The 27,161-nt window shown below is 43.0% G+C and overlaps 1 protein-coding gene across 1 annotated transcript in view; it reads left to right on the top strand.

Annotated features, from left to right (window-relative positions):
* Window positions 1–26,533, top strand: part of chkb (choline kinase beta) — a 47,740-nt gene extending 21,207 nt beyond the window's left edge. The window contains exons 2-11 of the mRNA XM_041202576.1: window positions 4,645–4,753; window positions 6,983–7,096; window positions 8,567–8,700; window positions 11,045–11,149; window positions 11,386–11,444; window positions 13,253–13,340; window positions 13,534–13,642; window positions 16,927–17,033; window positions 21,258–21,339; window positions 23,810–26,533. Of these exons, the coding sequence (XP_041058510.1) occupies window positions 4,645–4,753; window positions 6,983–7,096; window positions 8,567–8,700; window positions 11,045–11,149; window positions 11,386–11,444; window positions 13,253–13,340; window positions 13,534–13,642; window positions 16,927–17,033; window positions 21,258–21,339; window positions 23,810–23,866 (964 nt within the window). The 3' untranslated portion in view covers window positions 23,867–26,533. The remainder of the gene's footprint in view (window positions 1–4,644; window positions 4,754–6,982; window positions 7,097–8,566; window positions 8,701–11,044; window positions 11,150–11,385; window positions 11,445–13,252; window positions 13,341–13,533; window positions 13,643–16,926; window positions 17,034–21,257; window positions 21,340–23,809) is intronic.
* The last annotated feature ends 628 nt before the right edge of the window (window positions 26,534–27,161 follow it).

Raw genomic sequence — 27,161 nt, 5'->3', positions numbered from 1 at the left:
ACCGCATCCATTCTACATATATTAATATAAAAGAAATAAACCATTACATGGTGAAAAAGTGATCGTAGTTAAAAGGTGAATAATATGCTGGCTTACAGTGTGGATGAGTAGAGAGACCAGGGGCCATTTTGGGTGGGGTTGGAGTAGGGTGGGTGGGGTGAGGCGGAGAGTTAAGGAAATCATGAAAGATTTGCATTTATATAGCACCTTTCACCACCATTACAGGAAGCCTCAAAGCACTTTGCAGCTAATGACACACCCTTGTGTAATCACTGTTTTAGTTCAGTTTTAATAACACCATGTATGCCCAAATAGATGGTGTTGCCGTGGGATCCTCTTTAGGCCCAGCTCTCACAAACATCTTGTTGGGTTCCATGAGCAGCATGTCTTTGATGGAGTGACACTTAACCTCCTACCCCTTCACATATTTACGAAATGTGGATGATACGTTTGCTATATTTAAATCTGCAGTTGCATGTTATCATTTCCTTACATGTCTTGAATGGGCTTCATCCTGTGCTCAAATTCACCTTTGAAATATTAAATGAACTCTCCTTCCTTGATGTACTAGTTGAGAAATCTGCCAGGGAGTTCTCTACCATGGTCTACCACAAGCCTGCCTTCAGTGGTCAGTATACACTTTGGGATTCTTACAGTTCCACATGCTATAAGATTGGTCTTATTTGCAACCTTGTAAATAGGGTCCGAGCCACTTGCTCACCATGCAAGCTTGATGCTTAAAAATGGCGCATCAAAGGCATCCTTGGGATAATGGCTACCCTGATCAGATCATTTTGCACTGTGTGTCATGCAAACTCATGAATGTGCCTAAGGCCATCATTTTCGGCCCTGAAAAGTGCCCAGTCTACCTCAGGTGATTCTGGAAGAGCAAGGTATCTCAAAAATTTGAGCAACAGGTGAATTTAGTTCGTTCGCCCTGTTACTATGCAGTAGCAGCATGAGTGGTATTCGTCACTAACAGAATGCTGTCAAGCCAAAAAGATGTTCTGTCTATCACACAAATGAGTAGTGCCGGTGTGATGCTAGATATGTAGGCCGTATGTCCCAAAGATTGGTGGATGATATCAAACAGCCTGTGCCATCCACTGTTCACAACGGGCAAGGTACAGACCGTACCCAACCAGCCCGTGCTTGCAAAATTCAAAAGTGTCCACTATTAGATGTGATTCCGCAATTGGACAATATTTGCTAAATAATCCTCTGCTAAGAATTACGCTAACAACCAATTTAAGATTGTCAATCAGGCTCGCATTTACATGTACTGGAAGCTACATATATTAACACACAGGGCCTGTTCTTTTAGACAGACAGAACATGTAGACTCATTGCGCTTGTTTCAGCTAAGCAAAATAAGTGACAGCCATTCACTGATTCATTTCTTAGGGCACTATCTTGACTAATCAGGGTCAAGCTGCCTGGCTTAAATTTCAAACAAAGCTTGGCAGTTAACTGTCAGTCACTATTACTGGTACATTTACCATGGCAACGTCTCTACCAATCAGAGTCCACTTGGCAACCAACCAGCACATACAGTTTAAATTATTGTTTTCTCCTTATCCTATTAGTGTCCTGATAAATAAGTGTAAGACGAAAAGCTTTGACATCTCTCTCTTTCATCAATATTCAAGCATTGTAGCATAGGAAATGTGATAGTTAATTTGCACACAGCAAGCTCCCAAAAACAGCAATGTGGTGAAGATCCAATAATCTATTTTTGGACGTTGGTTGAGGAATAAACATTGGCCAGGGCACTGGGAATAACTCCACGACTTTGAATTAGTGCCTTGGGATCTTTTGCCTATATCTGAAAGGGCAGACTGGATCTCAAATTAACGTCTGATCTGAAGGATGGTCCTTCAGTAATGCACTGGAGTGTCAATAAAGGCAAATAGCATTTCCTGATTATAAGTGGGAGCACAGAATACAAAAATGAAAAAGCAATTAACTTGAGCAGACTGTTGCTCAGGATAAAGTTAGCAGTGTTGAGTACCCATTATAGAAAGAAAATTTGCAGACAAAACCAAATTGGAAGTGTAAGTAATACTGGGGAGTACTGTGACAAAATACATCCAAGACATTAATAAACTTGCAGAGTGAGCATGTAATCAGCAAATTGACTTCATAGATAAGGGTGAGGTGGTATATTTCAGTAGAAAGAATAAGGAAACTACCTAGTTCTTGGAAAATAAGAATCTAAATGGGGTAGAGGAACAAAGGGATCTTGAGGTTTAGATGCACAAATCACTAAAAGTAGTGACAATTAATAAAGCAATTTTTTTTGTAGAAAAAAGCAAGCAAGCAAAGCACTGATGTTTCTTTTTCTTAAAAGAGAATTGAACTTGTTAAATTTGTGCAGAAATATGATTAGACCACACTTTGAACAGCTTGGCTGGAGGTGTGGCTAGTTGTAGAACACAAATTTCTAGCACTGCAGCTGTTATGTTGTTGGGGGCCATAGCCTTTGCAGTATCCAGTGTGCTCAGCTGTTTGTTCATTGGCTGAAGAAGGCCATGACCTGGGAGGAGTCCAACATGAATCATCCACTTGACATTTGTGGCTGAAGATGGTTGTAAATGCTTCAGTGTCATTTTTGCACTCACATGCTGGGCTTTGCCTTTATTGAGGATATTCATGGAACCTCCTTCCCCTAATAGCTCTTTAATCCTCCAGCGCCATTCATGACTGTAAGAAGTTTGATCTGATTCTTTGGTTATGGGTTTGCTTAGTTCTGTCTATAGCATGCTGCTTTCCCTGTCAGGAAGGGATATTAATGTATATAATGTTATTGGAAATTATTTTTTAAATAGACGTTTAGTCTGTGTGTTAATTGGATTAAAGCCAGCTAGCCTGAGTGCTTTGATGTATAGTAGTTTTGAGATGTAAACAGAGGCAGAGAGTACATTTGCATTTTGTTGAATAGAGCATTCAAGAGGGGGAGTGAAATCTTGTACCTAGCTAGGAGACACCAAGCGATGTTTATATTGCTGATAAAATTGGTGCTATGATAGGGGCTCAAAGGGCCTGGTAATGCAGTGAAAATTTACATTCAAAGGGGAAGGACGGGTATAACAGAAAGGAGTTTTGTGTGTGCAGGCCAAAGGCCTGTAAGATCAAAGCCTGTTAACCTACAACAGTCTGCAAAGGAACCAAATTGAAAGGAACCTTATTTTGAATTCATAATGTGAAAATGCTTTGCCTGGTGTCTGATTAAGCCTATTGGTTATTTTTGCCTTAGCGGAGATTAATTTGGGAATGTGTATGTGTTTTGTAGCCATGTGTATGTGTTTACTTTTTTATAAATTAATAAATGTTTCATTTGTATGATATAAAAACCTCTCAACTGGTGGCCTTATTCCTGACTTTAGAGCTGCATCTCAAACATACCAATTGAAAATATAGGTTATGATGGTTGTTTAAAGTTTCCCTCTGGGATTTTAAATAACGCAGCCTTTACAAACTGCTGTGTCATAACACCCCACTTTGCATTCGCGTAATTCTGTGTTGTAGCTTTGCACTTCTCCTTAAGGTACACCTAGTGCTGCCAACACTCACTGAATCAGGGTTGGTCCCTTGGCTTGATGGTAGTGGTAGATTGAGGGATATGCCTGCTGTTGACGTTACAGATTGTGGTTAAATACAGTTCGGCTGATGGCCCAAAGTGTCTCATGGATGCCCAATTTTGAGCTGCTAGATTTGTTCTGAATCTACCTCTTAACATGGTTGTGCCACACAACATGAAATGTGTCGACCGTGTGAAGACAGGAACTCATCTTAACAAAGATTGTGATCACTGCTACAAGTACTGACATGGATAAATGCATCTCAACAGGCTGATTGGTGAGGATGAGGTCAAGTAATATTTTCTGTCTTGTTGGTTCTCGCCACCTGCCACAAGCCTAGCTTGGTAACTGTCCTCTGGTATTTAGCCAGTTTGGTCAGTAGTGGTGTTACTGAGCCACCCTAGGTGATGGACATGAAGTCCCCCACCCAGAATACATTGTTTGCCCTCGCTATCCTCAATGCATTCTTCAAGTGATGACTAACATGGAGAAGTTTTGAATCGTTACTTGAGGGAGCACAGTAGGTGGTAAGCAGTAGTTTCCCTGCCCACGTTTGACCTGTTGCAATGAACTATCATGGGATTTAGAGACAACGTTGAGTACTCCCTAGATTACGCCCTCCTGACTGTATATGACTATGCCTCCACCTCTCATGGATTTGTCCTGCTGGTGGGATGGGATGCTGACAGAGGAATCTGTGACATTGACAAATGTAGGATTTGATTTCCTGAGTGTGGTCACCATTTTAATTGATAGATTTTTATTCCAACATTTAGCTAATTAACTGAATTCAAATTCATAAACTGCCACAGTGGGATTTGAACTTGTAAATCTGGTTAGCGCAGCATAAGCACCATTCTATTGTACCTGGTGGCAAGTAAGTTGGTTGCTGCAAAGAAAGTGTGACATGTTAACGAAACCTCTGAAAAGCTGTTCCAAATGGCTAACACTCTCTGTGGCTCTCCCTGCCTCACAATCCTGGCCCCTTTCTCTCATTCCTCTACCCCCCAACCCCTGCCCCCCACCCCTCCCTCTCCCTCTGTGTCTCTGTCTTTCCCTGTAGTGGTGGCCTCAGTAACCTGTTGTATCTCTGCTCACTGCCGGACCACGTGCTGAGTGTGGGGGATGAACCTCGCCGGGTTCTGCTCCGTGTTTATGGTGCCATCTTACAGGTAAGTGCTGTTGACTGATTCAGGACCACCAGAAAAGCACCAACTCCTCTTGACATTGCTGGACATTTTTTCCATTATATAGGTTTTTTTTTAAACAATCCCCAATCCTATTTCTTTACATCCCCCATTCTCTTCCCTCCTCTTTGGAACCTGCTGACTCTTGCTGGGATATCATTCCATAGGGGCTTGCCCCTCTATACAATCTCACCCAAGACTGGATGATGTCTGCAAATTGCTTGGCCGTGGGGACCTCATCTTAATCTGACCCTTGTGCATATGCACACTTGACTTAACAGGGCTGAAGATTGAATATCTGGAATACCTTTCCACTCCCTGAGGGCAGAGGCAAATTATTTTCTTTTTTTCTAGACCCTAAATTTTCAGACTTGTAGTTTTTGTGCTTTGTGTTTTAAATTCGATTTAGGTTAAACTTCTGATTCTTGGAAAGGAGTGTGAGTCTGTTAATACTGCAGAATTGAACTGCTTTAGCTCAGTTTTTTTGGTTGTTCTGCTTTATTTCTGGCATTTGGTTTGGGAAACTCCTGCAATGTGTATGCTAACCGCAGCACCTGGCTGCAGTGGAAGCCTCCAGTTTGTCAACAGGCAGGTCCTCAACTGAGTTGAATTGAGGGCATTACATTGCAAGTAAGCGTCAAACTACAACTCAAAACTGGGCAAGTGTTATCCACACTTGTGTGACTTGCAGTTTGTGGCTCGTAGAATTGTATGGCACTAAAGGAACGTTCAGCACATTGAGCCTGTGCTGGCTTTTTCAAAGAGTTATCCAATGATCCTATACCCCATCTCCCCCCACTGTAAACAAGATGTGCCTGTTCTAGATATTGCGTAGAGAACCAGGGTGCTTATCTCAAGTTGGGACATCTTGCTATTCAGCTTTAGCGTAGATATTCTTTCTGTTTCAGTCACTTCTGTGAGCAAACTTAATGCCCCTAGTATCCAGAGTTCCCTCTTTACTATTTCTCGTTAAACAGTAGCACAAGCTGGGGATTGTAACAGAACTGTGCACACTGAGACTGCAGGATCACATGCTGCATGCACTCTTGAGACTATACATAACTGCAGGCCAAAACATTGGCCTTTTCATGTTAAATACACAAATGAGCAAGATGGTTTTTGGAGTGAGATCAGCTTTCTAGACTTCCAGTTACTTTTTATTGCCGCCAACCCCCTCCTTAAATCCCTGCACCCTTGGCTCCAAGTCTGGGAAGCTGCCTCTGATTCCCCTTTGCCACCAAGTGTAAGACAGCTGCCTCTCCCTCCAATTAAAAATAATAAACACCTATATGTTGCTATATGTGTAAACATATTTTCACTCCACAGCTAACTGGTCCTGTTTCTCCATTGCAGGCATATTGCATTTACTTGACATTTTTTTAAGACTTGGGTTTGGGTTTGATCTGCTGAGCTGTTAGTCAGCATGATTTCCATTTTAGACCATCCCTGTGGGGAGACAGCACATCTCCAATTGTTTAATTAAACCAGAATAGCTGGCCGTGAACATTGAATGAAAATTGCCTTTACTGTATCATGTCTAAGCTGGACTTGCCCTGGGTGTGTTTGATGGGGCAGTGTAGAGGGAGCTTTACTCTGTATCTTGCCTTTGGTGTACCTGTTCTGGGAGTGTTTAACTGTGTGTTGTATAGGAACTTTCATATTAATTGTGCAATTCTGAGATTCTTTCCTTTGAGCATAAAAGTTCATACCACCTCAAGCTATGGTACTCTGGGATATAGGTTCTACAGTCACCATATCCTAAGTAGCCAGTCTCATTTTGAAGAGCTATGCGAAGATGCCTCACTCATAGTGGAGCCCGTTTTCCCATGATATCTAATCATGCGTATTTCTAGGTGGTCAGTGACCTTTGAATGGGAGCCCTGTTTTTTTTTCCTTTCTTGAGCCCAGGACTGCTGAAACAATCTAATGTCCTGACCGTATGCTGAGATGTGATGTGGCTAAAATTAACCTTTTTACCCAAAGTGAATATGTCCCTTGGAAAGCATTTTCAGTAACCACAAAAGCAAAGTACAGCAGATGCTGGAAATCTGAAATAAAAACACAATGTTGGAAATGCTTGGCAGGTCAGGCAGTGTCTGTGGAGAGTATTTCCTTTTTTTTGTTTTTATTACCACAAAAAATGAATTCTGTTAACACTTGTGATTTTTTGCTATTGGTGTGACCATTAAATTGACTTGTTTTGTTCTTTTGTAGGGTGTGGATTCTCTGATACTAGAGAGTGTGATGTTTGCTGTTTTGGCAGAACGTGCCTTGGGACCAAGATTATACGGAGTGTTTCCACAGGGGCGTCTGGAGCAGTACATTCCAGTATGAACTTTATTTCTGTTCCATGTCACGTTTTTTGGGCTGAATCTCTCATTGTTGAGAAACAGTTTCAAGGCAATGTACATGAATTCTGTGCACACCATTAATCCTCTTGTGAGAATGTCCTTGTACATAAGAGGCTTTGGCTAACAAGTGGATGCTGTTGGGTTTGCTGAACATGGATGTCTTTGGGATTGGTTACTCCATTAGGGATGGCACACCAGGCCATGCTCCATTGTGTATGGAGTTAATCTGTGTTTCCTTGCCACTCTTGATGGTGGTCAATGCCTAGTGGGAGATTGTGTCCTCTTTGCACTGTGCCCATTTAGCACTTTGCAGCACAGCTGGGTTTGAGAGCTCTGCAGGGGAGTGGATCAAAGCTATCTGTTATGCTTACTATCCTGCCTCATAAAATATTTTTGGTGGAAGTTATTGACAATGTGAGTGGAAGTTACTTGCTCTGGATTACTGTCCTATCCTCAAGAACACCCCCTCTGTGTCCAGGTTGATTTGTGCCCAATTTGATGTAAATCATTGTCACGAGTGCTGTTAGAGGCAATAACCTCTGCAGATCTGAGAGCTTTGTCCCTCATTTTATGATGCAACTACATTGTTACTTTCCAGAACTTGTTTACCCTTTTACTCCTCCACCCTTACCCCACTCCCCAACAAATCTTGTTTATTTCCCCTCACCCTGAAGAGTCAAAACTATTATGGAGCTACGGATCCATGGGCCAGACCACCACCTGGTATCCTGAGAGAGGCAATGCCACTCTTAACTGGTGTCCACGCTTGTACACTATTCAGTTATTGGTCTGTGTTTTGGAGTGGGAGTCTGGCAGGTATTTCACTCCTCCCAAAACCCCTGTAGCCCAGTGGTGTAGCTATCAACCAGAGCACCTATCCTGTTTTACTGATTAGCCTGGCCACATTTGGACGACTCAGTGATCTATTACTTCATGAATTTACCTAGTTGACTGCTGATTACACTTGGAATAGTGGCAAGAAGTCCTTGGTTTATGGAAAGGCAGCCAGTCTGGTGGAAGTATTGAGTTTAGGATAGTGGAAGCAAATTGAAATTATCCATTTCCTTGGCACAAATCCAAGAGGTCGGTTCTCTCTCTGCTGAATTGAGCTGCGTGCCATCATCAACTGTACCTGTACATCTTAGAGCAGCAGTAACCTAGGGTATACTGGGTCTGGTGATACTGGGTCAGGTGGTACTGGATCAGCTTCCAATGTTTGTTGTTAATGGTGGTCTGGCCGGAAATGAAGTACAGATTTTCTTTGTCATCCCTCGTCACCACACCCGCCCCGCCCTGTCCCCCAACCACTGCCCACCCGACTTTATGCTCAAACACCCCAGAGGGATGTCAGATGTTGGATTGTGGAGGGAAAGCTCCTTTGTTAAGGACAGGCTAAAAGGTTGCAAATGTTTAACTAGCATCCTCCTCCGAATGTGTCTGTGACCAGAGCCGTCGGCTGCTGACTGAAGAGTTGGCGTTTCCGGATTTTTCTGCAGAAATTGCTGTGAAGATGTCTCGATTCCATGGAATGGTCATGCCCTTCAACAAAGAACCAAAGTGGCTGTTTGAGACTATGGACAGGTACAGTGATGAGAATATGCATGAGGTGGGGTGGAATGAAGCTTAAGGATGGGCTGTTGAATTACCCAGTGTAACATAAATCACCCAAATCGCTGTCTCTCTCAATGAGGCTAAGAAGCGCACCTTGTGCTTCTAACCCTGACACTAACTTTGCTAACCGCGGCCTTGGTGGATTAGTCCAGGATGCTGTTATTAAATACACTCACATGAACTGTTGTCCTCCCATGGACCTATTTTCCTCCCTTTCTGAAGTACAGGTCTCACTTTCTCCTTCCCTGATACTGCTACACTCAGCTGATTTTAGAGGCTTCAGCAAACCTTTTCGCTGTCCCACTGACCATAAGGTGTCATTCTGCCATCTACACTGCTCTGCTTAGCAGTGTACAAGTCTCCCTCTGAACCCTTCTTCCCCAACCCCCTGTCATCATAGTCCGTAACTAAAAGGTATTTTTTTTTTCCATTCATCATGGGATGTGGGCTTCGCTGGCATTTATTGCCCATTCCCTAATTGCCCTTGAAGGTGGTGGTGAGCTGCCTTCTTGAACCGCTGCAGCCCATGTGGTGTAGGTACACCCACAGTGCTGTTAGGGAGGGAGTTCCAGGATGTTTACACAGTGACAGTGAAGGAACAGTGATATATTTCCAAGTCAGGATGGTGAGTGGCTTGGAGGAGAACTTCCAGGTGGTGGTGTTTCCATCTATCTGCTGTCCTTGTCCTTCTAGATGGTAGCAGTCATGGGTTTGGAAGGTTCTATCTAAGGAGGCTTGGTGAGTTCCTGCAGTGCATCTGTAGATGGTACACACTGCTGCCACTGTATGTCAGTGGTGGGAGGGAGTGAATGTTTATGGATGGGGTGCCAATCAAGTGGGCTGTTTTGTCCTGGATGGTGTCAAGCTTCTTGTGTTGCTGGAGCTGCACTCTTCCAGGCAGTGGAGAATATTTTGTCACATTCCTGACTTGTGCCTTGTAGTTGGTGGAGAGGCTTTGGGGAGTCAGGAGATGAGTTACCTCCTGACTCCCTGACTGTGAAGTCTATCCTTCCTACCCTGCACCACCATCCTTTTCCACAAATACAGTCCCATTTTCCAGCTTTTATCCCAAACCCTTTCACGAACTTCCTGCAAGTGTTTTTCTAATTTTTTTCAAATATTGAGTAACACAGTTCTAGCAGCTCCTTATGATAGCAATCCCATATTCTAAGAACTGTTGGTTCCAGTACTTCCCCTGAACTTTGTCCGTTACTAATTATTTCTACTGGTAAGTGATCAGTCCCGTCCCCGTTTCCACCCCCCCCCCCCCCCCACTCCGCCAAAACCATTCCTCTGTAAAATACTACTTTTTTCCTTTGTAACCCCACACCTCCCACCCCCTTGCTGTCTAACCCTGTTTGACTTGAGAAATTTACTTGGACCTTGATTCCCTGCGTGCAATGCAATGTGTGAAAATTGATTTTAAAATATAAACGCGTGATCACAACACCCTAATGGCATTGTCATATTCACAGAGCAAACTACAGCTATTATGTGTCTGGTTAGCTCAAGTGGGACTCCCTGCAGTGACACTGTAAATCTGCTTATTTGAGCGTTCACTGCATTCCTAAAACACCCCACCATGTGATGCTGTATTTGCTAGAACATTGTGGACATCCGAGATCTTGTTGGTTGAAGTATCCTGAGCCCTGCTGTCCATCCTTCCCACAATAGACACTTCTTAGCTCCAATCCTAATTCCTCTGACCTGCAGAGCTGAATTGTGACTTGACTGCATTTCTTCAGCCTGCCCTCCCTAACCTCAGGCTGACGATCCTCGGTATACATCTTAAGTTAACGACTGCTGTGCTTTGAGTTAACTGAGACTTGACCCTGGTCCCTCTGCCTGTAGCTGGATCTCCTGATTCTGACCCCCTGTTGACCACCTTACATTTCACAGAGCCCCCTCCGCCCACCATGAAATTTGAATAAGTGGGAGGCTGCCCACACTATAGCTTAACTCTTACCCTGAAACCTGCAATCTAACTGTTGTAGCTAAGTATCCAACTTACCATTATTAATTGTTCTCTTTGTATCTCAACCTTTCCTTTCTCCTAAAAGCAGATACATGATCAACTGTCTCCTCTATCTTTAAACATTGTATCAGCAATGTATGCAATTTCTTTATATTTGAGAAAATGCTTTAATTTTATAAACCTAACCTGATTTGATATTTTCCTGAAGAGTTGTTCAGCATAAGTGATGTCTAAGTGGGCAGTGGTGCTGGTGTTGGGTGGGGCATCAGTCAGGAGTAGGCAATTGTTCTTATTAAGATCTTACTTGAAATAGTTTTAATGAAAGTTTGTGTGTTGAAGGTATCTCAAACAGATAATGGGGCTGACATTCATCAGAGAGACACATGTGAAAAAGTTCAACAAGCTGAAGAGTTTCAACCTGCCAGCAGAGTTAGCAAGTTTAAGGTAAGAATTTAATGGTTATTAAATCACCACCTTAGTGTTGGACTGTTAGACAGGATAAGGTGCAAGTACAGCTTGAAGCTACCCTATTAATTGGCAGGAACGTTGGTTTTTGTGTTGCAAAGGGAAGGAAGTACATTATATTGTTTCTGAAATATTTTTTCCTCTCCTTTACTGTTTCTTGTTTTTAACTGTTGGGATCAATGTCCTTTGTCAAATTGGTGTTTTCTCTTTTTTAGGTCACTGCTAGAAGCCACTTGGTCGCCGGTAGTTTTTTGCCACAATGATGTTCAGGAAGGTAAGGAGGATGTGTGGGATAAAGACACTCGTGGCCTGGCTTTAAATGGCAGAGATGAACAGATTTCTGTGGCCATTGTCTGGTGGGTTGCGGATGTATCCACAAAGGATAATTCTACCAAAGAGCCTCAGTTCTCTGCCAGTGATTTCACAGGACAACATATGTCTAAATGTGATAACATTCTCCTGAAAGGAGATAGATTGACACCAGACCAGAGCTGTGGTGGGTGGGGTGTGGTGGCTGCTTGTACAATCAAAATGAACTTGATGCTTTTAAACGGGCTGAGGCGTTGTTTGAAGACCAGACCATCAATGAAGCAGAGGCAGGTGCCTACAGATGATGGGCATGAGTTCGGTCATGAGTTAGCGGTGATGAAACTTCAGAAATAATTCATTAGCTGTGAGGTTATTGGGACATTGAGGATATTCTATCTGCACTATATAAATGCCTGTCTCTCTTTGGAAAATTCAGTTCACCCTCCCTGAATGCACCAAAGTGAGTGCGGGCTTCCCACCTCTTGAAATATACAGGATTAAATCCCAGACCTTTGTACTCTTCCCTATCTCTTTATATTTTTTTAGTGAATTGCATTGTACTTTTTTAATGCTGTAGTTGATTTAGTTTTGGTCACTATCTATGAAGGATTCAGACACAAGTCAGGGAGTAAGAAGTTGGGAGCTGTTGTATTTGAACTTGAGCTGTACAGTAAGTTGATACTACAAGAGATATGTGCATGAATCACTCTACTTCTCTTCAGTAGTTCTTGTTTCCTGCCACTTGTCCATATTCCTGCTGTTACTATGCAGACCATTAAACGGTACTTAAATGTTGCACTTATTGGAAACGTAGAGTGCGGATTTGTTTTGAAACAGTTGCTACCTGTCCAGCAGCAATGGGTAGACAATTGAGGTAATTTAAATGCCAATTAGAAAGGTTGAACTGAGTGCCGTGAGACCCCTGCTGTGTTGGCCTCTCCAGCAGGTGAGTGGAGGTGGTTTCACACTGGGAGGTCAGAGCCTTGTTACTTTCAGGTTGACGAAGAGCTCACTTGCAGCAAATGGAAGGCTGCTATCTGCCAATGAGTGGAGATGGACAACTCTGATAGCCATATGCATAAAATTTTACAACCACAGCATGAACATGTATTGCAGCTGCAGTACCTCCCTGCTGTTGATCCATCAGTCTAGCTCTGAGGCACTCCCATTGGTGTCTCAACGTAGCCGCTGTCCCCATTGGAGTGGGCCGCCACGCCCGATAAAAGCTGAGGTGGCCTCTGAATTGGCTGTCTCCTGAAGGTTGCACTTGGTCAGAAAACTGCAGACCCTTACAGGGTCAGGACCGAAAAGTGGTCCCACACCTGAACATTTTTGGAGAGGAGAAAATTCCTCCTAAGCAATCCCAAGCGTCACCTGCTGAAAATTGCAGTGATGTTTAAATCTGGTTGTGTCTGGAAGAATGAGCTTGGTGAATAGAATGTCCTCGTTCCGTGATAATGCAGCCCTAGTGAACATCTTTGGACCGATCTTTACCCTTTTACACTTCAAATGCACTACCAGTTGACAATCGAAATTTAATATCGGTGAAAGTCTCTTGCATTTTCAAAAAATGCTCATCTGAAAGTATTTCCTTAGCTTTTGGATTTGAGGATTTACTTTTAAGATTTTACCTGTGATGGTGTGAGGATGAAATTAATGGAGATAATGGGGTAAAGTGGATCACCTGCACAGCCTAATGTGCCTTTGCTTTTTCTGTCTGTGCTGAATCTTTCTGTCCTCTATTGTTGTTGATGAGCAACAATTTTTTTCCAGGTAACATTCTCTATTTGGCAGGCCAAGACTCCTCATCCACAGAGAAACTGATGCTGATTGATTTTGAGTACAGCAGTTATAACTACAGGTAATGGTCATTTCTGGGAGTAACGTTTGGAGTTGGCTGGGATTGGGGGTTGGAAGGACGGGGCAAGGGGAGGAGGGGGAGGGTACTTTTTGGCTGTGAGTGAGTTGATGGGTATTTGTGGGTTACTGTTGGCATCTAGTGGAGGGTAGGCACTGGCTTAACCAAATGCTGATACTCATTTGTGTCTTTGCAGGGGTTTTGATATTGGGAACCATTTCTGTGAGTGGATGTATGACTACACTTATGACCAGTGGCCGTTCTTCAAAGCCAGTATGGAGAAGTATCCCAACCGGCAGCAGCAGGTAGGGCATCCCAGGAAAGTTGGAGGGTCTCTTTGACACAAGGATCTTGCGTGCCTATGGGTGTGCCAGCAATGCATGGAAGCAGTCCTCTCTCTCCTGAATGTAAACAGATCTATCATGTGTTTATTATTAGACTGTCCTATGGTATGTGAAAAAACATTGGGATTAGGGAATTCTGTCTTGGGCATCTTACCAGAAAACAATCAGTAACTTTGAACTAGGTATCATAGAAATTTACAGCACAGAATAAGGCCAATCAGCCAATTTTTGCCTGCTTCAGCCAAGAAATAGTCATGCAGCTTATTCCCACTTTCCAGCTCTCGGTCCATTGCCATGTAGCTTACAGCGCTTTGAGTGCATGTCCAAGTACTTTTTAAATGCAATGAGTGTTTCTGCCTCTACCACCCTTTCTAGGTATATACGAATGTACTAGTAGGAGCAGAAGCAGGCCATTAGGCCCCTCCAGCCTGATCTGTCTTTGTTTCAAATTTCACATTCCCATCTACCTCTGATAACCTTAGATTCTTGTTGGGCAAGGGAATCAATCTACCTCCACCTTAAAAATATTCAATGACCCCGCCTTCACTGTCTTTGGAGGTAGAGTTCCAAAAGATGCACAAGCCTCAAAATTTTTTCCTCATCTCTGTCCTAAAAGAGTGACCCCTGATTTTAAAACAGTTTCCCCCTGGTTCCAGATTCCTACCACCCTCTGGGTGAAAAAGATTTCTGCTGATTTTCCCCTCTAGTCATTCTACCAATTACTTTAAATTTATGTCCTTGCTTATTGACCTCCCTGATAAAGGAAATTGGTTCTTCCTATCCAGGATATCTAGCCTCCTCCATAATTTTATAAACCTCAGTTAAATATCTCCCCAGTCACTTCAGTTCCAAACAAAACAACCCCACCCTATCTAATCTTCCCATATAGCTAAAATTCTCCAGTTCAGTGCAGTCGCATCTGTTCTGTAATGTGGCGACCACAAATGTACGCAGTACTTTGGCTGTGGCCTATCGAGTGTTTTTATAGAGTTCTAGCATAACTTAATCTCAGCTAATTTTATGCCTTAACCACCTTATCCACCTCTCCTGCTACCTTCAGGGACCTGTGAATACACACTCCAAGATTGCTCTGTCCTTCTGCGTTTGTCAGCATCCTACCATTTATTGTGTATTCCCCTGCTACTTTTCTGCCCACCCGACCATTCAATTGGTATCTTCCTGCAGCCTAAAGCTTCTTTCCTTGTTATTAAGCAGGCAATCAATTTTTATCATCTAAACTTCTCAATCATGCCCCCTACATCTTAAGTCTAAATCATTGACCTCCACAAAAAGCAAGGGACTTGGAGAACTCCAAGTCCCACAAATACCCGTTGACCATTTCACTTTGTTTCCTGTCAGTCAATTTTGGATCTGATTGCCACTTTTCCTTTGATCCTATTTTACATTTCTGACTAGTCTGCCATGTCAGATCTTATCAACAGCTTTGTTAAAGTCCATGTAGTCTACATTAAGTGCGTTACCCTCATTGACCCTCCCTGTTACCTCCTCACAATTCTATCAAGTTAATCAGGAATGATTGCCCTCAACAAAGCCATGCTGACTGTTCTTGATTAATCTGTGCCTTTCTAAGTGACAATTTACTACATCTGTATCATTGCGGTTAGGCTGACTGGTCTGTAATGATGCCTACACGCCCAGTAGTGTGATTGCCCCTTTTCAATTCAACTTATATGGTCTCATGTGATGAACCTTCTCAACTGAGATTGTTTCTTAACCAATATTGTGACTGCCTCTGCCCCCACCAAGAATCTTGCCTGTGAAACCTGTAACCAGGAATGTTGAGCTTCTATTCCTTTGTTCTTTCATAGGATGTGGGCATTGCTGGCTGGGCCAGCATTTATTTCCTATCCTTAATTGACCTTGAGAGGGGGTGGTGAGCTGCCACCTTGAAATGCTGCAATTCATGTGGTGTAGGAAGTTAGTTCCAAGATTTTGACTCAGTGACAGTGAAGAAACAACAATATAGTCCCAAGTCAGGATGGTGTGTAGCTTGGAGAGGAACTTCCAGGTAGTGGTGTTCCCATGCATCTGCTGCCCTTGTCCTTATAGGTGGTAGAGGTCACGGGTTTTGAAGGTACTGCCGAAGAAGCCTTGATGAGTTGCTGCAGTACATCTTGTAGATGGGCCACACTGCTGCCACTGTGTACTGGCGATGGGGGGAGTGAATGTTGAAGGTGGTAGATGGAGTGCAAGGCAAGTGGAGAGTACTTCATCACACACTTCCAACCTGTGCCTTGTAGATGATGGGTAGGCTTTGGGGAGTCAGGAGGTGAGTTACTTGCCATAGAATTCCCAGCCTCTAACCTGCCCTTGCAGTCATAGTATTTATGTGGCTAGTCCAATTCAGTTTCTGGTCAATGGTAAACCCCCCAGTATTTTGATAACTGGGAATTCAGTGATGGTAATGCCAAGTCCAGGGAAGATGGTTGGATTCTGTCTTGCTGGAGATGGTCACTGCCCGGCACTTATGTGGCATGAATGTTATTCCCACTTATCGGTCCAAGCCTGAATGTTGTCCAAGTTTTGCTGCCCTCCTTAAGCCATATTTCATTAAAAGCTCCAATATCATACTTCCAGTTGTCTATCTATGTCCTCAGCTCATCTGCATTGTTCACTAGACGCCTTGCATTGGAGTATATACCATCAAGCACAGCCAAATTCCTTTGTCTACCTTTATAACCTTTTGTTTTTTATACATACTTACAATTTCCAAATTGTATTTTTAGCCTTTCTTCTGTTCCTTCTAAATCTCTGCTCTGGTTCCCATTCCCCCACCAAACTACTTTAAACCTTCTCCAGCAATACTTGCAAACCTCCATGATTATAATGGACCCAGCATTGTTAAAATGCAACCTGACCAGTTTGTATGGCTCTCATTTACTGGTGATCCTTAACTGTCTGAGTAAATATGTTAAAGGAGTAAGAACAACGTGATCCCTCATTGTTACGGTTTAGTCCACTCTTTGACCTGCCAGTACATGAAGAAAAATCTTGTATTTATATAAGCTTCCTAACATCCCAAAGCATTTCAGCCAATATAAACATTCAAAAACACGTGAAAGTGATAACAACCAGGTTTTTGTGTGATGTTTGAGAGATCAATATTGGCAGCACTGGAAGAACCACTTATAGTGTACTACTTCTTTTAAAAATGATCTACAGATATAATGTGAAAGCTTCTTGTTTCACAAAACACCATTTCACTCTCTCCTATTTCTCCACAGCTTCACTTTATCCGACACTACCTATCTGAATACTCTGGCAACAAGGGAGACTCCATGCATGAGGACCAAACAAAGATTGAAGAAGAGATGATCATTGAGATTAACAGGTGAATGCTCACTGTGGATTATCATGGGGGGCTTTAATATTAAGAGGAGCTGAGAGTAAATTAAGTATAAATGCAAAATAAGGAAAGCTTAATTGCTAGAAACCTGAAGATTGAGCACTGTGTGGGTTGGACATTGGCTGCTTACTTCTGGGTTACATTTGTATCTAGTCCCAAACTGAGGGGTTAAAGGTGCTCGTCCATGCTGTTTGTAAAGGTTCTCTGAGTCTGGGCAGGTGTCAAAGTCCTGCAGAGCATTGATCCATTCCACAAAACGACCACTAACTGGCTCCAAAATGGCATTTATGGCTTGCAGAATGGCAGGTGTGGGTTAGTAGAAGGATCGTACACTGGGGCAGTAATTTTTGTGGTATGTTTGAACTGAGGTACATTGGGTGTAAAGTAATGAGTTTACTGTATCTCGTCCATGCTGTGCTCTACTTCGAAGTGCTGTTTGAATCATGAAAGCATGTAATGCAGGAGGAGGCCAGTGAGCCCATCATGCCTACACCAGCATTTTTACTAGAACAATCCAAAACTAATCTCCCTGCCATGTGCTTTCATCGCAACAATGTTCGAACCATACTTGCTGGCAATGGGTGCCTGTGCTGAAACGTTCTATCCCCTGGCATCAATCAGCAACCTGATGAGAACTTAATTCACAGAATGTCAATTTATTTTAAAAAGCACCTTTAACGAATTGATAGTGCGCATTGAAGTAAATGAATATGGTCTGAGCCATTACGGAGATGTGGCTGCAGGATGACAAGGATTGGGTCCTGAATATTGAGGACTATATGACATGCAAGAAGATTAGGAAGCTAGGTAAAAGTGGAGGGGTAGCACTGTTAATCAAGGATGGCATTGGTGCAATAGCTAGAGATTACCTTGGTTCAGGTGATCAGGTTGTAGAATTGGTTTGGGTAGAGATGAGGATTAGTAGGGAAAAAATGTCAGGAGTGGTAGTGGTCTACAGGCCCCCTAACAGTAACCACAATGTAGGACAAAATGTACTAGAAGAATATTGGGTGCTTGTGATAAAGGGACAACAATAATCATGGGTGATTTTAATCTACATATAAATTGGAAAAATCAGATTGTAGTAGTAGCCTGGATGAGGAGTTCATAGAATACTTTTGAGATAGTTTCTTAGAGCAGCATGTTCTGGAACCAGCCAGAGAGCAGGTTATATTAGACTTGGTATTGTGTAATGTGACAGGATTAATTAATGACCTCAGAGCGAAGGCACTCTAGGTAGCGGTGACCACAATATGATTGAATTTTACATCCAGTTGAAAGGTAGAAGAGTGGGCCCAAGACTAGTGGGCATGAAAGCTGAACTAGCTGAAGTGAACTGGGATACTAGGCTAGAGGATAGGTCGACAGAGAAGCAGTGGCAGATATTTAAGGGGGCATTTAAGATACTCAATACGTATATTCTAACTATAAAGAAAAATTCTAAGGGGAGGGCCCACCATCTGTGGTTAACTAAAGAAGTTAAGGAAAGCTTCAGACTTAAGGAAAAAGCATGTTAATGCTGAAAGATGAGCGACAGGTCAGATGATTGCTCAGAATATAAAGAATGGTAGAGAATGATTAAAAGGTTCATCAGGAGAAAGAAATTGGAGTATGAGCGGAAGCTAGCTAGAAATATTAAAAAAAAGCAAGAGTTTCTACATGTATTTAAAAAGGAAAAGAGTAGTGAGTGCACCTCTAGAGAGTGAGAATGGGGAATTGATGGTAGATAATAAGGAAATGGATGACATGAATAAATATTTTGCGTCTGTTTTCACTATAAAGGATACAAAAAACATTCCAGTAATTGCTGTAAATCAGGAGGTGGAAGGGAGAGAGGGCCTTAGAGAAATTACAATCACTAGGGAAGTGGTACTGAGCAAACTGACGGAGCTACGCACTGACAAGTCCCTGGGCCCTGATTGACTTCATCCTTGAGTCTTAAAAGAGGTGGCTAATGAGGTAGCAGATGTGTTGGTGTTAATTTCCAAAATTTGTTACATTCTGGGAAGGTTCCATCAGACTGGAAAGTAGCAAGTATAACCCGTCTGCTCAAGAAGAAAGGGAGACAGAAAACCGGAAACTGTAGGCTAGTTAGCTTGACATCTATCGTGGGGAAGGTGTTGGAATCGATCATTAAGAGGTTATAACTGGGCACTTAGAGAAACTTAAGGCAGTCGGTAAGAGTCAACAGGGCTTTGTGAAAGGGAAATCTTGTTTAACCAATTTATTGGAGTTCTTTGCTGTGGATAAAGGGGAGCCTGTAGACATACTGCACTTGGATTTCTGGAAGGCATTTGATAAGATGCCATGTCAAGGGTTGTTGTGGAAAATAAAAGCTCATAGTGTAGGGGGTAACATTAACGTGGATGGAAGATTGGCTGGCTGGCAGAAAACAGAGTTTAAATAAATGGGTCTTTTTCTGATTGGCAGGGTGTGACAGGTGGAGTCCTGCTGGGGCCTGAACTTCTTACAATTTATATCAATGGCTTAGATGAGGGGAACGAAGGCATGTTTGCTAAATTTGCAGATGACACAAAGGTATGTGGGGAAAGTATGTTGTGAAGGGGACATAAGGAGGTTGCAGACGGATACAGATAGGTCGAGTGAATGGGTAAAAATCTGGCAGATGAATGAAATTTGGGGAAAATCTGAAGTTGTTCACTTTGGCAGGAAAAATAAAAAAAAGTAGAGTATTACCTAAATGGTGATTGACTGCACAATCCTGAGGTGCAGAGGGATCTAGGTGTTCTCGTGCATGAGTCACAAGTTAGTATGCAGAAATAGCAAGTAATTAAGAAGGCTAATGGAATGCTATCCTTTATTACAAGAGGAATTGAATATAAACATATGGATGCAATGCTTCAGTTATACAGGGCATTGGTGAGACTACATCTCAAATGTGTGCAGTTTTTGTTGTCTCATTTAAGGAAGGATGTAAATGTGTTGGAGGTGGTTCAGAGGAGGTTTACTAGATTGATACTTGGAATGAGCAGGTTGTTTTAATCAGGAAAGGTTAGACGGACTAGGCTTGTTTCCACTGGAGTTTAGAAGAGTGAGGGGCGACTTGATTGAAATGTATAAGATCCTGAATGGTCTTGACAAGGTGGATGCGGCAATGATGTTCCCTCTTGTGGGTGAGCCCAGAATGGTTTTACAATTAGGAGGAGCACTTTTAGGACAGAGGTGAGGAGAACTCTTTTGAGGGTTGTGTGATTTTGGAATTCTCTGCCTCCGAAGGCAGTGGAGGCGAGGCCATTGAATATTCTTAAGACAGAGGTAGACAGATTCTTGTTAGCCTTTGATCCCCTTGCCTATCAGTGGTTGCTGGGAATGTGGAATTCAGAACACAAACAGATTAGCAATGATCTTATTGAGTGCTGGAGCAGGCTTGAGGGGCCGAACGGCCTGCTTCTGTTTTGTATGTAATATAAGTGTCCCAAGTTGCTTCACAGGAGTATTATAAAACAAAGTATGACACCGAGCCACATATTGGGTCAAATGACCCAAAGCTTGGTTAAAGTAGCAGATCTTAAGGAGCTTCTTAAATGAGGAAAGCAAGGTCGAGGGGCGGAGATGTGTACAGAATTACCAGTGAGCCAGGTAATGCCTGCAGGAGATGGAAGTGTTAACTTTTTCCTGAACATGAAATGAGGAACAGTTTGTTACGATAACTGTTCCTTTCTCACCTCCTGACTTTTTCTCCTGTCTCTTTCCATATTAATGCTACTACTTGCTTCAGTGTTTCTGAGGTTTCTCTCTTCGCCCCCGCCCATCTCCCTGTTGCACTATCCATCTCTTTCCTTAAATCCTTGTCTCACTGTTCTTTTGCTGGAATAAATAGCTTGCCTTGATCGGTGATCCCTACATCAGGAGTACCTAAATTGCAGCTTTCTCACGCTTCTGGCTTCTGACACCACTCCAGCTCCCCGGTCTCTTTTTTTATCCTCTCATCCCTCCAACCTGTTTGAGATTGGCAGATTTGTGCTTGGGGCTGGTTGCTTGTTGCCTGAGCTGTTCCAATCCTGTGGATCCAAGGCCTGTATATATGTAAATAAGTGGTTGATTCAAGAAGCTAAGTGTTTAGCAAGTTGAATTTATTTTTTAAACCTTGTGTAAAATAAAATGAAACCGTTTAGATAGAGCTGCTGCCTGACCATCTACTAATGTTTTTTTTTGGCTGAGTTACTAATCTAGCTTTTGCTTTTTAAGGTATGCCCTGGCCTCTCACTACCTGTGGGCGCTCTGGGCTATTTTACAGGCGAAGATTTCCATTATCGAGTTTGGTTACCTGGTGAGTTGCCTCTGTTTCGTTGTGGATCACTCTCTCGTTCTACTCTGCTCATGTGTTTTTTTTTTTCCCAATTCGTTCCTGGGATGGAGGCTTATCTGTTAAAGTCAGTATTTATTTCCCACCCCTAATTGCCCTTGAACAAGGTGGTGGTGAACCATCTCCTTGAACTACTGCAGTTACACCCACAGTCCTGCTAGGTGGGGAGTTCCAGGATTTTGACCCAGAGGATGTGAAGGAATGGCAAGTCCCCAAAGCCTTGCCAGTGTATGCAAAACACAAGTGAGGAGTATGATGAAGTACTTCCAAGTCTGGATGATGTGTGAATTGGAGGGGAATATGTAGGTGGTGGTGTCCATGCACCTGCTGTCCTTGTTCTTATAGGTGGTAGGTATCTGTGTTTAAAAGGTGCTGTTGAAGAAGCCTTAGTGAGTTACTGCATTGTATCTTGCAGTTTGGATACAGTGTGTACTATGTGTGTAGGTGGAGAATTGGCTGTCAGTTCAGCAGATTGCTTTGTCCTGTTGTCAAGCTTTGGAACTGCACCTATCCAAGCAACTGGAGAGTATTTCATCATACTCCTTACTTGTGCCTTGTAGCCATTGGAAAGGCTTTGGGGAGTTGGCAGGTGAGTTACTCGCTGCAGAATGCCAGCTGCTGACCTCTTGTAGTCAGTATTTGTGGCTGGTCCAGTTTTTCTGATTAATTGCGATCCCCTAGGATGTTGCTGTTGGGGAGTTTGGCGATGGTGATGACATTCCATGTCAATAGGGTGTGGTTAGATTCCCTTATTGGAGATTGTCATTGCCTGTCACTTCTGTGGCATGTATGTTACCCTTAAGCCCAAGCCTGAGTAATGTTCATGCTTTGCTACATGTGAGTAACAAACTGCTTCATTATCTGAGGAGTTGTGAATCGTTCTGCAATCATCAGTGGCCTTATGATGGAGGGAAGGTCATTGAAGCAGCTAAAGATGATTGGTCCTATGGCACTGTCCTGAGGAGTTCCTGCAGCGATGACCTGGGCTGAGGTGATTGGCTTTCAACAACCACAAACACCATCTTTTTTGCGGAATGTGACTTCTCCCAGTTTTTCCTCTCTTCCTATCGACTTAAATTTTACTAGGGCTCCTTGGTCAAATGCTGCCTTGATCTCGAGGACAGTCACGCTGACCTCACATTTGGAATTCAGCTCTTCTGTCCATGTGTGGACCAAGGCTGGAATGAGATCTGGAGTTGTGGTCCTGCCCAAGCCTAAACAGAGTACCAGTGAGTAGGGTACTGGTGAGTCAGTGTTGCTTGAAAGCACTGTCGACAATACCTTTCATCACTTTGCTGCTGATCAAGTTGACTGTTGGGATAAAAATTGGCTGGAATGGATTTGATCCGCTTTTTAAGGATAGGATATATCTGGGTAATTTTCAATATTGTCTGGTAGATGCCAGTGTTGCAGCTATGCTGGAGCAGTTTGGCTTGGGGCACACAAGTTCCCTTCTGACTGTATACCACTGCCTCGCACCTTTTGTTGGCCTGCCCTGCCAGTCGGTTAAGACATTCCCAGGGATGGTGATGGAGTTGTCTGGGATGCTGGCCAACATTCTGAGTATAGCTATTAGTTTACTATTGGTTTACTAGTCTGTGGGCCAGCTCTTCCAATTTTGGCATGCCCTCCTTACTAATATCCAAGGGTTTTGCAGAGTCAATTATGCTGGGTGTCCCTTTGCCATATCTAGTACCATGGACAACACCAGGTAGTCCATTGGGTTTTATTTCCTTTGACTTATTCTGTGGTGGTTTGATAGAAATGAGCTACTTGCTTGGACCCAAGATGGCATTGGGCTCTAGAAGCTTGCTGTTCTCATTTTCTATATGCAGGCATCCAGAATCCTCATCTGGCAGCGCCCCACAGTCAACTCCACCTCAGTAGGCCCTCCCCTCACATTTACTTCCTTAGATGAGTTTAGTCAGGTGCTAATGGGACTTTAATTTTAGTTGGATAGTATTATTTCCCCAGCTTCCTGCCCTCCTGGTGAAAGTGCTGAGTGCTACAGGCCCCTGATACTGAGTCACTGAGCTCCATCCACCCTTACTGTACATGCAGATGTCAAACAATTTCCAGCAAGATTCACTGGATCCTAAGCAGGATTACTGGCAGATCTGTTTATTCTTCTGTAATGTTCACCATCCCAAGGGTGACTGAGGTCAATTATGACTGCGAACCCAGCTGAGCTACGCTAACTCTGAACAGGTTGGTGATGAAAGCTGTAATCCTCTGGTGATATTATGGAGAGTATCCTCTTTTCCACACTTCCATTAGGGCCAGTTGTTCCCATTCTATACAGTTGTATGGTTTAATACCACAATAAATAATGTTTTATAATGGACAAACTGTAAATGTTTACTTGCTGTCATTCTAGGTTTGTGCCCTATGTAAAGAGAGGTGTTGAAGTGAAATCTGTGTGTGTGTGTTTCAGGATTATGCCCTGTACAGACTGGAAGCCTACTTTGAACAGAAGAGAATATTCGCTTAACTCCTTGTAGATGGGAATCACCCGCAAACCTCATACTTGAATTTAAAATGTTTCCATTATTCTTTCTTTGCTTTTTAAAAAAAATACTGTACGTTTCATTCACTCAGAATTGGTCAGCGACCATTTCACACCCGATCAGTTTTACCTATACGTCTCCTTCAGCCACAGACTAGCATTCAATTCAAAGTCCAATCAGGTGTCGAGATCAATGAATATTTTTTAGACTAGAAAGGAAAAATATCTTTTCTATAACTGCCCAAGGCCACAGCTGCTCTTCAAGGATCCTTGGTGTGTTCCTATGCTTGTGTAATTTGTTTTTGTACTGCTTACCTCAATCCTCCTTATGCCCATCAGTCTTCTAACTGGCAGAGAAGTACAGTTTAACAGGTTTTTTAAAAGTTGCAATCTATTGTTCAGATTAATTTTGAGCTGATTGTAGTACTTTACTGGTGAAATATTAATGGCAACACATGACCAATATGGTTTGTGTTGGGCAGTCCCTGAGGGCTTTCTAAGATTAACTGCTGCATCACTCATGTCCTTCTAAAGATTCATTTAAAATGGATTCTACTGTTGGTGACACATAACCATCCAGGTATATGATAAATAAGGAGATTTTTAATAAAACCACACCCTACATAGTAGCATGATACCTTCATATTGTATCTGAGTCATACAAACTAGGATGATCTTTGCTTTAAGGCTTGGTGTCTGCTGATTGAACTCGGAGGCGGGGGGGGGGGCGGTGGGGGGTGATTTTCCCTTGGCCTAGGGAGAGTGGCAATCAGCTGGCGTTCTCCTGATCATTGTCCGGTGCCCCCCTGGGTAAGCAAGAGGGGAAATCAGCCCGGGTTCCTGCTTCTGATCGCTGGTGATCCATAGGGAATGACGAGGAAAGATAAAATTGGGCCTCTGATAAACCCCTGAGTGGCCAAATATTCCACCAACACTTGCTATCAGGGCTAATGGGTGAAGAAGGATAACATGACTGGTGCCTGGAAAGCGACATGAGAGAGGCCAGTGCTTGAACTAAATAGATAAAGCTGGAGTTAGAAAAGACACAACTGACCAGTTAGGGAGGTCTCCCCTGGGTTTATTTTTTGATGTGTGTGGCAGATAACAGCCCAGCTGTCACTGCCTCTCAGTTTGTGCTGTCTTGGGGCCCACTGATCCAGAGCCAGTACAAAAAGCTACTCCACTGGCCAGACTGCGTGTACATGTGGGATGCTATCCTGGGCAGACTCTGTACGTGCATGTGGGGTGCTCCCCTGGCCAGACAATGTGCGTATAGGGTGTTCCCCTGCCGGACTCTGTGTTGGCGTGAGTTTGTAGTTTGATGACTGAATTTGGAGAATTGACTCACTGCTCAGTGAATAAAAGGATATCAAGTCTGACAAGTGCATATTTCCAGTACTTGGCACTGGAGCTGTATTGTTGTTAATATTTTCTTTAATTAATTTATCCCCATCTCTTTTTTCATCCCGTTCAGTAAATTGTTCTAGTCCTAGGGCTCCTATTTCCATGCAATCCTGTATGGTTTGTTGATCGATCTTCCCATTTTAATTGTCCTGTTGACAAACTACAGAGTTTTTTTTAGCTTAGTTAATTTTGGAAGTATACATTTCTACACTCCATATAATACAGGTTTAAAACTGTTGCATCTTCTGTTGACCGAGTCCTTTCAGTAATATTTACTTTAAAGGGGTGAAATTAAACTAAATGAAGTTAGTCTTTCAAAGACATATAGAATCCTAGCATAGCATATCACAGAGGCTATTCAACTTGTTTGAGTCTATGCTTGGTCTTTCAAAGAGCAATTGGGTTAGCCCTGTTCCTCTGCTCTTTCCCCATGCCCTTGTAATTTTTTCTCCAAGTACTTATCCAGTTCTCTTTTGAAGGCTCTCGAATCTGCTTCCAACATGCAGTGCATTCCAAATCCTAACTAATTGTGTTTAAAAAAAAAAAAAAAATTCCTTATGTCACCTTAAATTTATGTCCTCGGGTTATTGACCTTTCAACCATTGGAAAGGTTTCTCTTCATTTATTCTATGTAAACTCTGATCTTAAACACCTCCAATTCTCTTGTTAGTCTTTTCAGCTGCAAGGAGAACAGCTTTGGGATTCCCCAGTTTATCTACCTGACTGGCTCAAGGATGAGCAATTACATTCTAATAAAACTATATCCTTCCCCCAAAACCATGTCTGGTAGCCATTGAAAGTCAATTTGATAATATCTGTCTCACCTTCCTAATGTAGTATAGAGTGAAGAGGCAGGTGGGAAGCTACAGTGGGACAGGAAGGTTGCTATAAACTAGACTCACACAGCATCAAATACATAGATCATGAAGTAATATTTATTTGCTGAGAGACTAAGTCACTGAATCCATTCCTGAACAAGAACCATGGACAAGTACCAATTCTTTTAACATCAGAGACTTTTGTGGGAACAAACAAAAGGCAAGAGCTGAGTACAGGGCAGACCATTCCATCCACCAATAATCGCTGGAAAAGAAAAATCGAATCAAACATTTACCCTTCTGAATCGGGCTGCTATTTCTGAAATATTTGCAATAGATCAATCTGTTTGAGTCTGTGTCTGTGATAAATTTTACGTTTATCTTGATTCATGACTTCACCTTGTAAATAAAATGGGGCACTTCCTGTGTCTAATCGGTGTGTGTGTGTGTTACTGACAATATTTTGGACAGTTCCTGCGTGAAGGAGCTGAGTTTACCTTGGGCTGGATTTTCCTGTGTGGGGTGAACAGCAAGGCCTCACCACCAGAGTTAAACAGTCTCCTCCCCCATGCGGAGACTTCACACAACTGGAGCAAAGTCTGTTGCCGAGCTTTTCCATTCTGGGCTTACGTCCTGTGGCGTGGGCAGAAACCGGGAGTGTTTCCCACTGCGGAGCCCAGTGGGAACTTGTGCTGAATCACATGATGCTGAGCTCTTTAAGTATGCTGCCTGGGATTTCCTGACACATTGTGCAATAGGGACAGGCTGGCTCATGTGCGCCCTGCCCTCATGCCCTCATATCCCAGCTCCATATTTGAAAGGTGCCTGGATGTCAGCAATTTTGTCGCAAACCCAGCGTGGAAGGAGGAGATGGCCTGGTGATCCCAGGGAGCTTTGGCCCCCAGATTCAGTGATGCTTTCCTCGATGTGCTGCTCAATGCAATGGAGACCAGGAGGTGGTTCCTGTACCCCAACGGTGGAATGAGGAGGCTGAGCCCTGTGACCAATCCTGCATGGAGGAAGTTGTCACGGTGGTCAATGTCAACGGCCTCCGCCAG

Source organism: Carcharodon carcharias, chromosome 13, assembly GCF_017639515.1.
Source record: "Carcharodon carcharias isolate sCarCar2 chromosome 13, sCarCar2.pri, whole genome shotgun sequence".
NCBI lineage: Eukaryota > Metazoa > Chordata > Chondrichthyes > Lamniformes > Lamnidae > Carcharodon > Carcharodon carcharias.
This window is presented reverse-complemented; position numbering and strand designations above follow the sequence as displayed.